This window comes from Oxyura jamaicensis, chromosome 2 (genome assembly GCF_011077185.1).
Source record: "Oxyura jamaicensis isolate SHBP4307 breed ruddy duck chromosome 2, BPBGC_Ojam_1.0, whole genome shotgun sequence".
In the NCBI taxonomy this organism is placed as follows: domain Eukaryota; kingdom Metazoa; phylum Chordata; class Aves; order Anseriformes; family Anatidae; genus Oxyura; species Oxyura jamaicensis.
In genome coordinates, this window is record NC_048894.1 from 109,461,504 (window position 1) to 109,480,217 (window position 18,714).

Here is an 18,714-nt window from a genome sequence, read left to right on the forward strand (position 1 = left end):
AAGAAGAAAGAAAGAAAGAAAGAAAGAAAGAAAGAAAGAAAGAAAGAAAGAAAGAAAGAAAGAAAGAAAGAGAATGAGAAAAATTGAACAACAGGAAATTCCTAGAAATAGGGAAAAAATGTAGCCTTTTGGGGGGGTATTGGTGTAAAAGTCTTCTTTTCCTAGGGGAAAGAGGGCAAAGATACAAGGATAAAAGGCAAAATGTCATGTTTCACAAGCCAGGCCTGAAGTTAGGGATTAATGAAGAAGAATACTTTAAATACAGAAAGGACTGTATTCCAAATCCTAAGCAATGCTCGAAGTGTGAACTTTTGTTCAAGCTTTGACTTAAAGAAGATACATACTACCATCAAATTTGTAAACACCCTGGGCAGAAGAAGGGGGGAGGGGTGGAAAGAATAAAAAATAAATAAATTAGAAAACAACAACAACAAAACACCAAGACAAAAACAACAAAGATTTTTTTTTTTTTTTTAAAGGGAAAAATAAATAAATAAATAAACCCACCACTCTAACATGGACTTTTTAAATGTCAGCAGACTCCTGTTCACTCAAGCTGTCCTGTTGAGTTTTCTGTGTTTGGATGGCAAAACTACACAGAAGTTTTGATCAATAAAATTATACCCATAAGATGTGTTAAGAGAACCCTGTGAGCCATCCCTGTCCCTCAGCCAGTACCTCATATGGCTATATGCTGAAAGAAATAGACGCTGTTGGAAAGGACTCAGACAGTCCTGTGGTACCTCCAGGTCCATCCTTGCCTTCCAGAAGCTGGTTACTCTCTAGGATACATGCCAGGAATTCAAACCACACTGGGGCTCATGATCACTGATACAACACTTTTAAAGAAATAGCAAAATGTAGGGAGGAAAGAGTTGAGAAACTTGGATGAAGTACATGAAGAATCCCAAAGAATTAGGGTTAAGATGAATGAGAAGTATTTGATTTGGCTTTGCATGTTTTTTATAATGGAAAAAAAAAAAAAGAACTGGAAAACTGGCATTTATCTTTCCAAATTGTGTTATACATAAGAATCCATAGAGATGGAGCTGATCTTCCACACCTTCTCCTCAGCTTAGCAGGACAACTGTGTAGGGAGATACTGCAGATATAGATTTCAGTACACAGCTGGGTGAAAGTTATTAAATTTATGTATTCCTGAGTAATACAAGCTTTAAAAAGCATTGCAAGTATTTTTAGTGCTTAAAAGACCTAGACCCTGCTTGCATTCAGACTTGGATAATGCAGAACTGGCTAAATGGAACTGTGCCATCTTAACAATAACAAAAAAAAAAAAAAAAAAAGAAAGAAAGAAAGAAAGAAAGAAAACCTGATTGTTTGGGTTGAGAAGAATTACAATAAATTTCAGCTTAACAGTTAATAACCTTTTTGGAAATATCTGAAAACATAGCCTAAGACTGGAAGTGTTTTCTTTCAGAGTGTTGCTATCACAACGCTATAATACAGGCATATATACAGTGAATATAGGCTTGGTGAGTAAGTAGATCATTCTAACTTTTGTTTTAATGTCATCATATTTCTATAGCTCTTTAGCAGATGTCTGTGCATTTATTTTCTACCAAGTCTTGGTTTCCATAGCTTCTATTGGATCAAAGCTTTTCTGGCAATGACAAAACCAGCCCTGGTATATCTCCCACCCTCTTCTGAACATCAGTGACTTTTCTTTTAAAGGAAAACTAATTTCAAACACACAGCTATTGCATGAGAAACCTCATGGAAAAGAAAAAAAAAAAAAAGAAAAAAAAAAAGCAATTTAAAACTTGTGTGCTAATATCATGCATATAATGAGGACAGAGAAAAATTATGAGCCATTAATCCAGGAAGCTGCAGAGGAGAAAGGATAGCTTTAAGGGTTGTGAATTATATAAAAGCTTGCAAAAACTCCAAATACAACACAAATCTTTATTCCAAGATAAAAAAAACGATCATATAACAGCCACAATAAAATCACTTTGCTCTCAAGTGAATTAACAACTTTAAAACAGGATGCTAAATCGTATCTGCTACAAAACCTGTTTTTTAAAGTAACCAGATAATGGAATTTTCTCTGAGACTATGTGACTGGAAGCTGTTAAGGACTGGACATCCATTAAAAATGACTGAACTTCAGACTTTCAAATACTTCATATATCTGAAATAAAGCAGCTGCCCTAAGAGGAATTTAAGTCTGAACATAAGGATTTGTGAAATATACCGCATTTCATCTAGTAATTGAGCTTTGTAGTGACCTCTATTCCAAAAGCTCATAGTATGCTTTCATTGCCTTAGAGGCAATAACTCCCCACTGTTATCACTAATAGTAGATGTGGGTCTATTAATGCCTTGTTACTTAGACAAAGCCTATCTTCAAAAGCCTGGCATGAAGATTTATCTTATCAGTGGTTTTCCTCTCTGGATCCCCAGACTGTTTCATTAGCCATGGTATAGCTCAGCAGTGCTCTGAATTTCTGGTGAGTGTTGATCTTGATCTTGACCTTTTCAGTACATCAGTAAACTAGAAAAGTAGTGATGTTGCTGTAGCCTTTGGGGAAATCTGCTGGGACTTCCAGAGGTGAACATCTGCTGAGGAAATACCCTGAAACACCTCTAGTGCCTTTTCCTAATTCTTTAATCCCAACCCGACAGCTGAGCTGCCATCAGAGGGAAGACCACCAGGTAGGACGGCAAGAAGGTGAAATGGGGAGAATGCTTCAGAAGACATTGCTTTAGGGCCCCTAAAGCAAGAGTCTCTCCATCAACACAACCCTCTTTCACCAGCAGCTGTAGTATCACTGCTTTGAAAGCAGCTTTGGGGCCATCAGCCCCTGCCCCAGGAAGGCCACAGAAGGGCCAGGCTGCAGCTCCCCACAGGGAGCCCCCACATCTCCTGGTACCCAAGGTAACCAGACACCCCATGCTCATTCCCCTGCCACAGACTTGCTTGTTGAGGTATTTTCAAAGCATTCCAGCTACAAGCAAGAGGCAATTCAGAAAGCACTAAGGTTGCCACAACGGCCATGGCCACAAAGGCTTCCCTTTGCCAAAGCGTGAGCTTGGACACCTCAGCACACAGCAAGAAGCACAGTTTAACAACATCTGTCCATGCCAATTACTAACTAAAGTTACTGGTTTTTCAAAGTGAGTTGGCAGAGCCTCTGAAGGGACAGGAGACAATAGTCCCACCTCAGAAAGTCTAACCCAGGCAGAGCAGGGCATGTGAAGGGAAGACAGCTTGCTCCCAAAACTTAAACAGGTAGTGCAGCCCACAGACAGCCTTCTTGTCCTAAGTTCAGAAGCTGGAAGAAGGATGCATTTATGCAGCTAGATCTTTGAGCATAATGCTTCGGCAGGAATCATTTAGGAAAAGCAGACCATGCTCAAATAGCCCTGGTGAGCATCACCATTTAGCAGGGTGGTGCTACCTGGCCAGAGCGTGCAAGTGACCTGGTACAGCAACCAACCACACAACCACCTGCCAGCTTAAGAGATTTACTGTCAGCTCTTAGAATAATGTATGCAGAAAAACAGAAAATTTTTAAAATGTAGTTCCACGCTCGTTTCAACTTTGGGGTAATTTGGTCTGTGATCTAGGAATCTAAGGACAGAGACTCCGGCCAACAACTCTGAGTTTTAGTCCAAGCTCTGACTGTCTGGGGGGCTTATGCAATTCATCTAACTTTTCTGTTCAGGAATTTTTCCACCTCTGAAAGGGAAGGATGATACTTTTCAGCCACATTGGGACAGTCTGCTAGGTTCAGTGATGCATGAAGAGGATAAAGAGATTTTCCACTTACTCAGTTGGCAGTGAAACAGAATGGAGAGAAAAAAACAAACAAACAAACAAACAAACAAACAAAAACCAATTGAGACCCAAATTAAGAGATTCTGCAGTAGAAAATATAAGCAAAGAAGTCAGTTTTTTTTTTTTTTTTTTTTTTTTTTTTTTTTTAGCAAATATGCTAAGGCAGAAATATAAATTCTGATTCCCACTTATTTTGAAAAGGAAATAGGGAAAGGAAGGGAAGAGAAGGGAAGGGAAGAGAAGGGAAGGGAAAAGAGCAAGGTATGGGAAGGAAGTTAAAGGGAGATAAACACTAAGGCATGGAAAAATGCCTAATGAATTAATTTCTCAACCAAAACTGTGTAACGTAGCCATTTAAAAATCAGTCATAAACTGTGCCTTATTGGTTCAGTTTTTATCTTTAAGTTACCACCTTCAGCTAAATGAACATAAGCAAGAGATTAATTGCATCTACTTGGAGTGCTCAGTGTAGCTGTTGTAGGCTGCCTTTTGTGCAGACAAGGACTGATTCCCCTGTGTGTGTTTGACTGAGCTTAGCCAGGACTGCTTTTTGTACTACCTCTGAGGAATGTGGGATGATTCCTTTGCAAACATTTATAAATTAAGCTGAAAACACAAAGAGCTACATACATGCTAAATAGCTATCATCATAATTCCGGGGCATGCCAGAGCATGAAAATAAAGGCTGGCAGACAGACCTCAGGAAAACAGTAAAGACAGGCTTGTAGTGCCAAGACAAGTTTGTTATTTATAATCCATGCCTGCTAATGCCACAAAGCAGTAATAATCTGAATCTGGTAGGAGGGGAGTTCTCATATTTCTGTTACTTTTTCTGTCCCTTTTTTTCAGGCATTTGATCAGTGTTCACAGTAGGCAGACCTGGGCTCTTTCAAATAAAAGAAAATTAGAGGGTCGCTTCTTCAGAGGCATCACTTGCATGTCCACACATGGACATGTGGACAGGCAGCATATATTCCCTGTGCCAGGCGGGGAACCTGTATTCAAGCCTGAGTGTGGAAATCATAAGATGCATGGTGTGTAGGGTGTGATCCAACTCTTGCTGACTGTGAGAAGAGCTTCTTTTAGTTCAGAGGTGTGTTGGGCTCAAGTTGTATGAGTGGGTGCAAAAGTGGGAAGAATCTTTGGTGAGTGACTGCACAACCAGTTCAGTCAAACAGGCAAATTTATCGTGGCACAATGGCACTCATAAAATCTTTGTCTCCTCTCTCCATTCCTTCTACCTCAACATCTCAATGAATCTGAAGAAGCAGGCACCTTCTGCTCTTCTTACATTAATGCACAGTTATCTGGGGGCAGAAGACAGCAAAGAAGTGGCAACTTGCCAGTATTATGTCATGCAATGGTGACTGATTTTATGTTTGCAGTGTAAGTTCAGTTTCTGGATACAGTACATGTTGTTGGGAATGCCAAGACTCCCTCCTCTGCACTAATGAGAACCACCTGCGACAAGGGAAAACCTGTCTCTCCTGCGTGCAGAATGTTGTTTTTAAAAGCACATCTCCTTTTTACATCCCTTCGTGTCTTTACAAGGCCTTAGTGTGTCTTTTGGTTTGCATCCTTTTCCTAGTCAAGGGGAAGACAGAGAGAAAATCACCTGTAGTGCAACATGAATAAAGTTGTGCCTGCTTCTACTGAGGCTGAATTTGGCACTTGGTGTGGGGTGAGAGTTATGGTGAATGCCAGTGGCTCCACGGTGGGGATGGAGAGCCACTGCACAGCCTGCCAGAGAAATTTCTGCAGTCTACTTACTAGTTCATCTGTTGCTTTTTCCCAGAGAGTTTCAAACATACCGTAAATCCTGGCACAAACAAGATTTTGCTGATTTTAAGGAACTACAGTATGCACTGAAAAGAGATGGGTATTATTAACCAAGTGAAAATCAGAAAGGGCTACAGATTCTCCCTAGTAAAACTGGTAAGTTTACACTGACTTCCCTGTTGTCACCACTGACTTCCACCAAAACCTGAGCTAAGAGTTTTAAAACAATGCTGAGTACAACTCTTCTATAAAGCAAGCACAGCATGCACATTTATTACATGTCCACTTATGAGCAAATCTCCAAGGATTTTCTTCTGAATAAGCAATGAAAGATATGAACTCATTTTGGATGAACCTCTGAGTGCCTGTGTGGCAGACACAAAGCTGGAAATCTCACAGGAGTGAGCAGGTTTGCAATACCTCCAAGATTTTTTTGCTACACCTGACTAGGAACACCACCAGTGGTTCTCCTGTTGCATTTGGATTTTCCAGACAGTGCTATCAGGATGGCTTACAGTGAGAAACTCAGAACAGGGAAAAATTAAATTATTTTTCAGTCTCATAAAAAGATCAGTTTGATATGAAATCGTGAGCCAGATTCACTAAATAGGACCCTTTCTTTGTCAGTGACCTTGATATAAACCACAACAGCCTGTTCCAGTGAAGTAAGACACTAAGAAGGAACAAAAAAATATTAAGGCATGTTAGTAACCAGTACTTCTACTTCTTAGGAAGGAGAAACAAACTTATTGGAGAAGTTTAAAAGACTTCCTAAGAATATTCCAGTATTCCTTGGTTCACTTTTTTTAACTCTTATTTTCAACTCTTTTGCTCTGCTGTCATTAATTCAAGTAACGATTCACCAGCCCGGGCTACAGGTGTTCTGTAAACGATGTAGAGGATAGTATTGCTAATCCATCTATTTTACAGAAGCCTGTTGTTACTAGCTATCAATAAAACTAAAATTTCCTCACCAGGTTTATGCAACTTCACTTGCAATTTTATTTACCTTCCTTGTTCAGTGAGGTAGGGGGTAGACAGCCCATTCAAAGATCACAGCCTCATGGGGAATTTGCACAATCTATGAGCAAAGGGATGAAAATCTTTCAATTTCTGGTGAGAAGAGACTGAAGAGAAATACTGCTAACTTTATCTGTTGAAGTGAATGGGATCAAGGGAGGCAACACTGTTAATGTTCATAAATCACATTCAACAAGTAATGAAACAGCATAAAGAAGATGCTAATTAGATCACTGAATACAAAATACAGTTCTAAAACCAGTTGTTCACCTACGTGGAAATGAAGCTATAGTCCCCAGCCTTTTAGCTGAAAATGCTGTTTGCAGTTTTAAAACCAGTCGACCTTTAAACACACTTTGGACAGACTCTTCCTATGGGGATCCCTTCTGAGAGGGGTCTGTATGTGCTGGGCTCCCTGGTATCTTCAGAGGAGCAGAGGGGGTCAGAGGCCAAGAAGTATCCTGTACTGTGAAGCTCGTACTGCAGTCAGGAAACCAAATGTGTGAAGGAGTAAATCAGACAGACAATACATGCTGCAGAACTGCTCCTTTGCTATGGGTTTGCATCCTTCACCTTCTTTAAAAGAAAGAAAATCTGACATGAAAATCAAATGGGTTTTATGAAACAAAATGAGCTTTGAAGCTCACAGATTTTATGTGTAAAGATGGGTGAACTCTGTTGTAAAATCTCCAAATCAGTAAAATTGCTATGCCATTGAAGGGGTTTCTTTGCAATTCAATAGCTCAGCTTGCAGCTGAGCCAGGCAGTGATACACAGCAGCAGGACAAGTGGGACTGCCTCTAGCTGCAAGAGCACACAGAGAGGAGCAGGACTGCAGCACCTTTCACTGTACAGTGAGGATTACCCTCACCATGGGTCTCCTGCATTACTAATTAACAGAGAACCAGCACTTCTGTACAGCTGAGATTTCACTTTTTCCTATGAACTACAATTCATGTAGTTCATAATGAAAAGTGCTTCTGAAGGTGAGTGGTAATTGATTTTTTACTTGGGGATTTAACAAAATTTTGCACCCTCCCTTTTAATTTATTTTATTTTTATAAACTGTATCTTTTACTTGTAGAAGAATAACTCATTTTCCCAAGGATTTCCCATGGACACATTGTGAAAAATTTATGTGAGTAATAGACATCTGAAGCATTAAAACAATGAAATTTATGGGAATAAATATAAATGATTCCTCAGGGCTGCCTGAATCTAAGACAGTGCTCCTTGTCCCTTCTTTTTTTTTTCATGATAACCAAAGGGGTTTGGGCTTTCATTGGGAGGGAGGGCAGGTAAGAGACAGGGCAAGCATAATGAAGATATAGTAATGAGTTCTAGCATTTGGCTTCAAGTGCTTTAAGAGCAGCTATTTTTTCCTAATATTCTACTTCTTCCTCCATCAACAACTGACTGTTGAAATGGAAATGCTCCAGGTCATAGGGAACTTTCCCACTTCCCTGGGACTCCCATCAAGTCCACTCATACCATGTTATGCCTGTCTGTCTGGGTCCACAGGAAGAATGTAAAGCATCTCCACCTTCCAAAACACCCCCAGTTCTTACTGTTCCAGTAAATAAAAGCCTAAATTCAGCAATCCAGGGTAAGGCTTGTGGGAAAATTATGTGCTTAATATTTTAAGACAAAGACCCTGGTCACTACCACTGACTGAAATGGGATTATGTCGTCTTATTTACCAATGAAAAAGAAATGGCATTCTCTGAAAACCTAGCTTAAAATAAAAAATAAGCAACTCCAAAAGTTTCCCTAGAGGATGTCCCAGACTTCAGGTTGAACTTACCTAAAAACCACCTTTTGGAGCTACATTAATTGGGCAACAGCAATATCAACAATTTTTCAGATTTTAAGATAAGATAGTTTATCTTATGTATATTTAAGATAGATCTCATTATAAATTGAAGCCATCAAGAACTGTTACAGATCTCCTTCTCCAAGCTTTCTTGTTCTTGTTCTGATTTTTTTTTTTCACCATCTTAATCCTGATGTATTGCTCTACTTTGTTGTAATGAAGTCTCAACTATCTACTCATTGTTATCTGCCATGGTTGCTCATGAGATTATAGCCTGGTTTTCAAAAATAAAGTTTGTGCAGATGTGCTGCTTGTGAACAAGGGCTTTTATATATGACCTTTACCTAATTAAATCTGGTCAGCTTCAATTAGATCTGACAAAAAAGTAACAGTTTTATCAATCATATGAAAATCTAAGCTTTTTTTCTTTTAGAAAAAAATAGTATCTCTGTAGAGAGGAAACAAATGCTCCTACCAAAGGAAAGGCTAATTAATGTACCCATCCCACAATAAACAAAAGCAAACATGTGGGAAAGACTGTCTCAACTGTGGCAGTCTTTGAATCTTTTTGGACACCAGATGTAGATTATTAGGTAGTTAAAATGAAATTATACTATAATGAGGACTCTAAAGGTTCAGCTGATAGAAAATGGAATGTTTATTGTGTAGTACAGAAGTGTTTTCTGACATGATATTGAGAAACTTGCATTGTATGGTGCACAAAACCTTGGATAAATCATCATTTGCAGAATCACTCAATTCACAACTGCACTTGCCCTGGGCTACCTCATAGTTTAGAAAGTGATTACAATAATAGCAAGGATGATTGCTGTCTTTTGTCAACAGTAATCTGAATTTACATTTCTAAGCTGTTAACAGAATCATTCACTTCCTTTGCAAGATAATTAAAAAAATAAAGATAATGAAACTGAAGATAAAGCTCTAAGAAAGCACATAAACTAAAGCCTTCTAAGTGATATTAACAGTCTCCCAAGCCGTGGTGCATTACATAGCTAATATGAAATTCAGCTTCAAAACTCTCATAAGAATAACATCAATTAGCTAAGTTTTTGCAAGAGAGAAATCCTTGTTCTCAAGCCTAAGCCAACCATAGTGACAGAAGTGGTGGCCAGTACAGCATGGTTTGGAACTCACTCGGCAAGTACAAAGTGTGCCTTTGCTGACAGAGGAAGATGGAAATGGAACAAGGGCAGAGCAGTGTCCTTGGGTGGCACGTATCCAGAGGTCTCTGTACTGGCAGTGGGTGTTGTAGTGCCATGGTGGTAAGTAAATGAAAAAAAAAAAATAAAAAAAAAATCAGGCAGAAGGCACAAAAGCTGTCCCAGCCAATGGGCAGCTTAATATAAGATACAGAAATGAACTTCAAACACTCTGTCTTACCAAAGCTTGTTACTAATCATCACCACAAACCCTATTTAAAAAGACTCTCCTTGAAGAGATTTATAGGCACCCTTCAGAAGAAAATTTTCTGTTGAAAAGACAGCCTTAGATTAGACTTTCCCATTCAAATTGCAATGAAGCTACCAGCTGTTTAATTCCAAATTCCCCTTTCACTTAAAGAAGTTGTGAAGTAATGTCCTACTGTCAAGTGGCTGACACTCCCTGGACTTCCAAGTTTGCCTCACTTCATAAGAGTGATGCCTTCCCACAGATGACACCATTTTTACTTAAACAATTTTGAACATTACTTGCCTGCAAACGAAAAGCAATGTAAGACAGATCTAAAACTCTAAGAAAGCACATAGGTTTTAACTTACATCTGATTCCTGGATTTTGAAACAAACACACTCACAAACAAAATTTTGGACAGGAATAACTTTACTAGTTCAGGATAAACTTCATACCACTGCACTGATCTTATTTCATCATGTGGCAAGGCCTTATCATTGCCCTCATTACATCCTTTTTGCCAAAATAAACATCATCAGGAAGAAAGGAGGCAGCAATCTGAAAAATGACAAACATTATTGCATATTTTTTCAGGCTGTGACACTGTGTACATAATTTCCAAAGTCATTTTAGCTCATTGAATTGTTTTTATTAAATCAGGTGAAAAGAATTTTATGGCAGAAATATGATATTTTCAGAATTTGGTTTTAAATGGATACTTCTTGCTATTGTTTTCCCACCTCTGCAAATCACCAATTCGGCAATAGAGTAGCAAGTCAACACAGAAGGTAAGTATTTTAAATGGGGATATAGAAGGAATGTGAACATTTTATTTGGCAGAGATGGGTTATTAACTTAACTTAACTATTAAGTTAACAGTATTAACTTAAGCAACTAGATAACGCCTAACTGAGGGGCGAGTTTGGCCTTATTGACACCAGTCTCCCTGAGCCACTTACGACCACTCTTTCCAAGACAGTCAGGGCACTTCCTTGAATGACAGCTACTCACTTCTCCACTATGGGCTGGTCTGAAGAAGAAGAAGCTGTAAGCAGCTTCATAAAAGCTCACCACTAGTGTGCCTATCCCTGACACATCAGCTATACTTCAAATTTTCAGTACCCTATATATTCTTCAATCTGCAGACTCTATTGCAAACTGGATGGCATTTAAGTGTTTGTGCTTACACCATTTCTGTATGTCCATAGGAGAAACAGGAAGTCACTATAGTAGTTTTCAAACTTTGTAGAAGATCAGTGTCTTTATGTTTGATAAGAGCAATATGACAAATACACAGGGCTGTGTTATCACAATAGCCTATCGTGGGATGGTGGTAGTTTGCTTACAGAATCCCATAAGGTTCCAGGGCAAAATATTTAAGTTCACCAGAAGGGATATATTTCCCTGTTTTTATTTCAGACCAACCCCTTTCAAGAAAAGTACTTTCCTCTGATGACACTGTTCAGTCACTTCTTACAGTCATGACTGCCTGTCTAAAACCCAGAAATACTAATCTTAGCCTTATGCTCTGCAAAGAGAAAAAAAATACACCAATAGCCCAACAGCAGTAATTTTCATATCTGCCCTTGCATCTGAGGAGAGTTTAAACTGGGGGACAAGCCCTCAAAACTTCCCAGAGAAATTAGAGCCCTTCTTTATGTTTCCTTTCCCCTTCATTTACAGATAAAGGTCCATTTATAATGGCCCTAAAGCTAACACATGCAATTACATGTACCTGTTGCAAATTTTTGCATACAGTGAATATTTTTCAACTAAATAAGGAGAGTTCATACATCTGAGTAAGTATAAGAACAATCATCTGTTCTCCTTTTGCAATAAATATGCAATAGCATGTTCTGGGTGAGAATAGCAGAGAAAAATACTGAGAATCAGATCCTTTTCTCAGCATATAATTTACCCATGAAAGCCACCCACTAGTATTTATGGGAACTCTGAATATTTAGCTTCACTTTAAACCAAGATGGTACTTAAAATAGCAAGGTATCAAATATCTTCTAGGATGAGAAATGCTAAAATATTTTTTCTGTACCATTCCAGTACGTGTCTCTCATTTTCCTGTCCTCTAGCCTCTGCTTACATCTGAGTCCTACTCTAATCATTAAAAACCTTATTAGTGGCTTTTCTGACACTCAGATTTGCACCTCCAAGCACTTGATAACACCTGTTTTGATGCTCTTCAATCACATCTCCCTAAAAGCAGATCAAAGAAAGTTCACACACAAGCCACGAGTAAAAAAATAACATAATCACCACACCTGTTAAAGTCACTGTCAGTGTTTTGTATGTTCAAATACAATTTCCTATGTAATTTAGAACATAGTTCTTCACATTACATGTATAAAAGATGGTACACAACAGTACCATTTCAAGAGAAAGTCTACAATAAGATTACATGATTTTTGCTTACAAAAACTAGCAAGATCAATAATGTTCCAAAGCCCAATATAAGATTTTTTTTTATCCACACTCTGAAGGTGCTTCAGTGAAGTAAAGATAATTTTCTTGCAATCTTACTTTTCATTTCAAAAAATAGTGACTAAGTGGTATATTTGCACTGAATGAAATTTAATCATAAACTGTAGAATTTACAAAAATAACCTAATATAGGAACTATGCTTGAGACTAAAGTAATTGAAAATTAAAACAAGTCAAAATTTGTAACAAAAATATTAAAAGGAAGAAAAGAAAATTTACAAATGATGCACCCGAAGATTTTTTTATAGCAAAAATGTTGTGAAACATACTTCCTCACCATGATAAAATTTTACTACTCTCTGGTGATAAAATATTGTGAGATGATAACCTCATACATAGATGAGATATTTTTTTTTATTAATACACAGAGAAAGCAACATGAAGATTTTAGGGAAGTTATAAGTATTTTAGCATACTTATGAACTACAGAACTACAATACTACGGAACTACTAGCAATCATCCATTCTCCCATATTGACCTCTAGGTGGCACGAAAGAACCTAAACGAAGTAGACCTTTTCTGATTTTCCTGGTAATGCTATGCCCTCCAAAATCAGCCTCCTCCAGTCAGCAATTCCAACAGCACAGAACACACATTTATTAATCTGTACTAAATAAAATGTCAAAATAAATATTAAAGTACCAACTACTGTAGCTAAGCAGCTCATTTTTTACCGCTTTTAATGAAGTACACTGAGATAGAAATCATTAATTGATTCACCCCAGTACATCCGATATCCCTTCACTTTCAACTTATAATACTTATAATGAGCAATAGGCTTACTAGAAATAAAAATAAAAATAATTTTTTAAATTATTTAAAAATTTAGGAAATTTTAAAAATTAAGGAAGCACTATGGAATTACAAACACATACCATTAAAACCATTTGCAGTCACAATCCAGCAGAAAAAATAGTAAGGAATAAAACACATCCATTACTTCATCTTCTTTTAGACTTCAGTATACAAGCACATAAAAAAAACTAAAGGGTCAGCAAAGTCATATCCATTCAATATTTACTGCAGCAGTAAATAGAAATTAACTTGCTTTTTGACCCAGAAGTGATGCAGCTGTTAGTATGAACGTAAGATCAGCATGTTCTGCATGACCACAGAGAATTTTTATATTAAGTCTAGTATTATGCACAGCAGATGAAGTACCACAACAGCAGTCTCTGCACACAAGGATGGTGCCACACATTCATTTTGCCTCAGTTAAGACACTACTACGTTAGACTTCAGAATATTTTTTTTTCCCTCTAACAAAAATGTACATGCATACACTGCCTTTGCATCAATACTGCCACTTGTTTCCTTTATCTCCTGTCTTAACCAAATCCTTCTCACTCACATCTGAGCCTCACTAAAATAATATATATATGTATATAAAATAATAATAATAAAATCACCTTGCCCTCCTAACCTGCCCCAGCCTCCCAGCCTTCTGTATCCAGTTGCCCAGATAGGACTGTCACCATTCTATCATCCAAAACATTCAGCCTGTTTTGCTTCCAGTCTTCAAAGACTGAACATGATGTTTTCCAAAGTTACACAGAAAAATTGTCAAAGCATTATGTGGAAGAACATCTGCATCAACATGTGATAACAGAGTATTGCATCATATGTCCACAACTAAACAAGAAAGGGTTTTCTCTCACCTGGCGTAGAAATCTTTTGGTGGAACAACCTCCTGGAAGAACTGTAGCTGGTACAGATAAAGTCCAATTATGTGCCCCGCACTGAATATAGCCATTAATACACAGAGACAGCTGAATATCAGCGGATCAAATACTTGGCAACAGGACCACCATGTGCACAGGCCCAAAAATACTAAGAAATACACAGCTGAGGTCAAAGATGGCACCATCATACCTGTCAAAACAAAAATGTGAAAGGTTGGAAAAGCATGGGAAACACCAGCATTTGGTTAATACTTACGTCTGACAAGTATATTAAACAATTTAATCAAGTTATGTTTATGCTATTTATTAGAATTAGCTCTTAAGACACTGCAGACTAAAAGGATCTTTTTTTTTTTTTTTTTTTTTTTTTTGCTTGATTCACTTATTCCGTACCTTTGGGCTTTGTACACAACCACCCTTCAGACCTTGCTCCAAGATGAAATCTTCTCTCACATTTGTGAAGATGTTTTGCAAAGCATGGAGAAAATCAGAAATGTGGCCACAAGGCCAGCCAATGGAGACACTGTGCCTGAGAGCACTGGCATATTGGATTTCAAAATGAACTGCAAGTACAAGATGCTAAAATAGCATGATGGATGAACAGTGAAAAGCCTTGTCATATAAATCTTGGAATATCTTGAGTTATTAAAAATGAAAAAAAAAATAGATACATATAATGAAAATAAAAGATATCTAGAAAATATTCAGTAGATTTTTTATTCTTTTGACTTTTTAACTCATAGAAACTTGTAATTTGCATGTAACAAGTACTCTGCTGTCTTACCTATGTATATTGATTTTGCTCTTACACAAGTAACAGAGTATTTCGCTTGTGAAAATGTCTGGTTGGTGAAGGAGATCTGATATACATGAAAGATATACATGTCCAGGAGTGGAAACCAGGAGAAAATTATATAGTCAGTTTCCATTCAGCTTAGCAGTTCAGTGGGGTCACTGAAGCAACAGTACTGAAGCTAAGAGAAGTATGTAGGGATGGCTGCCCCCACTTATTTTTAACTTCTTTACTAGTGCATCTAAATGCTGCCTTCCTTCAGGACAGATCTACAGGTTCCCATTGCCCCATGGCTCTGATACGGCCACAACTGCCATTGCTGGGCTTCAGGGGTCAGTCCCCGACAGACTTGTGATGTGCCTGAATGGTAGACCCAAACATTTCTGTCCCCAGCCTTCACAGAGCAGAGTCCTTGCAAGGCAGCAGGGGACAGAAAGGGTCTCAGAAGACAGGGGGATTCTCTCTGGAATTTAATGTCAGAAATTGTCAAAAGCTGGCCACAAGCATGGGATGCTGGGCAAGATAGTTTACTGTAAGGATCCTTACCCATGGTAATTTTGCTTGAGTTTCATTCTTGCAACCTTTTACATTATGCTTCAGACCATGTCTTTAGCCTAGGATGTTTGTTTCTGCTCTGGCATATAATCTACTGGCTTTTCCATGGGCTTGCAGTTTTAAAAGCATGACAGAACCACAGGGATCATCTATTCTGACTGTCTCAGTAATGCAGGATATAAAATGTTACCCAGTAATTTCTGCCTCAAGCCTATAACTATATCTTTTCTTCCTTCAAAGAGATACTTTGTCTTAATTTAAACACTTTAGGAGAAGGAGAATGTTCTATACCATAAATAAGTTGTTTATATGGCTAATAGGTCTGGCTGTGAAAAATTCAAAACTTATTTCCGGTCTCGAATTGTTTTAACTATTGGATCACATTATAACTTCTGCTAGATTAAATGTCTGCCACAACTATGTAGTTTCTTTGTACCCTTGTCAGTATTTTCAGACTGCAATCAAACCATCATTCATATATATATATATTTTCTTGGCGCAGTGAGTAAGGAAGTATTTAACTCATTAAGCTTGAGGTCTCTCTCTGGAATATAGGCTTCCCAGACCTCAAGCCCTTTTTGTAACTTTCCTTTGAACACCTCCCAGTCCTCAGTGTGTTTTAGAATTACGCAGACAAGCTGCCCAGTGCCACCCTGAAGAAAATGCCTCCTACCACTTCTGTGTGATACTCCTGCTTCGTCCTCCATGGGTTGTTTTGTTTATACTCATGCAACTTCAGAAAGGCACTGAAATAATTTTCATTTGCCTATACCTGTCAGCCATTCTTTTTCATAGCATCTCCCTTCCCTGATGTCATTCTCCACGGTGATCCACATAGCCTATGTTTTCCCCTTTTTAGATTTATTACTTTGAATTTGGCTACATGTAGGCTGTCAGATGAGTTTGCATCGGTGAAAGAGCCTACCTTAACAAAAAGTCCACATCTGTCCTGTCCTTGTCATCCAAAATATTTGTATACCACCTTTCTTATATTTAATATTCTAGCATACTTCTGTGTTATGTGTACACTTCATATGTAGGGATCCTGTTCAAACATTACAGTAGGCAGATAAATGCTAATTTACAACTGCAGGAACATATTTTCAATTAATTTACTACAACCAACAATAATTTTGTGTACTTCAGTTCTCTATGTAGCTGATTATGTATTACGAAAGAAAATGTTATATACAATGTTACTGTATCATATCAAAAAAGCTACTTCTACCAATCAACATTAAAGTTACATCAAAAATCATCGTGAAGACTGATAGAACTTTTGTTATACACTGCATGGTTCACCTATTAGTCACCTCTTTCGTTCTTTCGTTCTTTCCTTCTTTCTTTCCTTCCTTCCTTCCTTCCTTCCCTTTCTCTCTCTCTCTTTCTCGTTCTCTCTTTCTCTCTTTCTCTTTCTTTCTCTTTCATTCTCTTTTTTTTTTTTTAAAGGCTATGCGATTACAGTTCCTTTTTACACTTGGAAACGACAATATCTAATCTATAAATTCATGTTATCGTCACTTATCATATGCAACCACTCACCATTTGGTTATAACAGAAAATGTAAAAGTCATATACAGAATGATAGGTCCACGTAGTAGTATTTAAAAAGAAAAAAAAAAAAAAAAGAAAAAAAGAAGAAGAAAAAAAAAGCAATTCAGCATATCCCAATGCCTGCCAAAAAGTTAATTTAAATAAAATCAGCAGCAATTTCTTTTCCCTTAAAAATTTCCATTGTTATTCCCGCAGGTGCCAAAGCGCTGAAAACTCATTTGTTAAATACATAATCTAATGGGCTCTGGAGGAAATTTTTCAAATGCACCAACCTGCTGAACCAAGTAAAATAGTAACAACAACTTTTCCAGTGGTGGTTATCATGTTGCCAATAAACTCCCTCAGTTTGGATGCTAGGAAGGCGATTCTACGCAGCAGTTTTAACTTCATCGTTTCTTCAGATTCTGCTTCAGCACCATCTTCATCATCCAAATCTTCTTCATACATCAAAGCATCATCTGGCTCCAACTTTTCTCTTACAGCCTAAACGAGGAGGGGTAAAAAAAGAATGCAAGAGAAAGAGACAAAAAGGGATATGACATTATATATATATATATTATTTAACAATTAAGTCTTCTTATCGTCTTTGACTATATCTAAGGAACAAGAGAATTATGAAAGATGTACTAAAGCTAGAGTTGTACATTGATGGCTCCCACTTCAGATCTGTCTCAAGAGAAAAGGATGTTAAGAGTTGTCTCTGAGAAAGACTTCAGTCTTCCTACACATGCACAACAGGCTGCATGTTCATTTCCATATGAAATTTGAACTTGTTTGCTCAGCATTCTTTCCATCTTGCGATCTATAATCTCAAACTCCTCTTTGGGTCAATGGCTTTGGGTATAAGCTTCATACACTAACCAAAAGTGCCCTTCTGGTTGATGCTCCTAAACTAACCTAACTTTTCAACCCTTTCTCAGACTTTTAATGCAAAACCTGAGTGTGAGTGATCTGAGACAGAACAATGAGGGCTGAGATAAATGGTCAGATAGCTTATGGGTGACAAAAGGGCAGGCTGGGAGAGAAAAACTATATCCAGCAGAGACTCAGGGAAAGAATGAGAAATGATGAGGTTGGCTCATGTTGAAAAAACAGGAGAAAAAGTCAACAAGAGAGAAGTAGTGAAAGCTTGAGTGATCTGCAACAACTTAGCATGGGAAATGAGACCAGTGGCTTAGAACTGCACAATGGAAAAAGGAAAAGAAGGAAATGGGAAACGGTCTCTCATACTTGAGCAGTTTGTTAGGATTTGGCAGTAGCCTTCACCATCAAGTCTCCATTGTATCTTGGAGACCAGAAGACATACAGGGCTCTTGAGTGATGCAGACTAAATCATCAATCCATGGTGAGAATCACCAGGATTAGCAGGAGGCCCACCCAGTGATACCATTTATGGAAATATTAGTCATTCACAGGGGCACAAAGGGGCACATATACATACATATATATATATGTATATATATATATGTAATAGTTTTGAGCCAGAATCTCACTCTGTAATACATCATAGCTTCTTTGGCACTAATCTGAATTCATATTAGCTAATGTTCTGGCCAAGCAGTATCTTTGTGTGTGAAAGTGAGAAAGAGAGATTATTGATATTTTTCATTAGAATAGCAATGTTATATTTATTGGTGACTTCTGGCAGCAAAAAATTCCACACTGACAGATAAGATTGCAGTAGGAATAGCTGAACTCTAAGCCTGCTTAACTCAACCAAATTCTTCAGTACCATTTCGTTATGTAGATTCCCAAAGGGAATAAAATTCTCTTTGGGCTCCTTTATTTCACCTCTAAGCTTGGTGCCAA

The 18,714-nt window shown here is 37.8% G+C and overlaps 1 protein-coding gene across 14 annotated transcripts in view; it reads right to left on the reverse strand.

Moving 5' to 3' along the window:
• The window catches only part of PIEZO2 (piezo type mechanosensitive ion channel component 2), a 457,465-nt gene that overhangs the window by 113,340 nt on the left and 325,411 nt on the right, over nucleotides 1-18,714 (reverse strand). For all 14 annotated transcript variants that reach the window (XM_035318200.1, XM_035318189.1, XM_035318191.1 and 11 more), the window contains 2 exons: nucleotides 17,178-17,388; nucleotides 13,980-14,193 (listed from right to left, as the gene is read on the reverse strand). In XM_035318200.1, coding sequence (XP_035174091.1) covers nucleotides 13,980-14,193; nucleotides 17,178-17,388 — 425 coding nt within the window. The remainder of the gene's footprint in view (nucleotides 1-13,979; nucleotides 14,194-17,177; nucleotides 17,389-18,714) is intronic.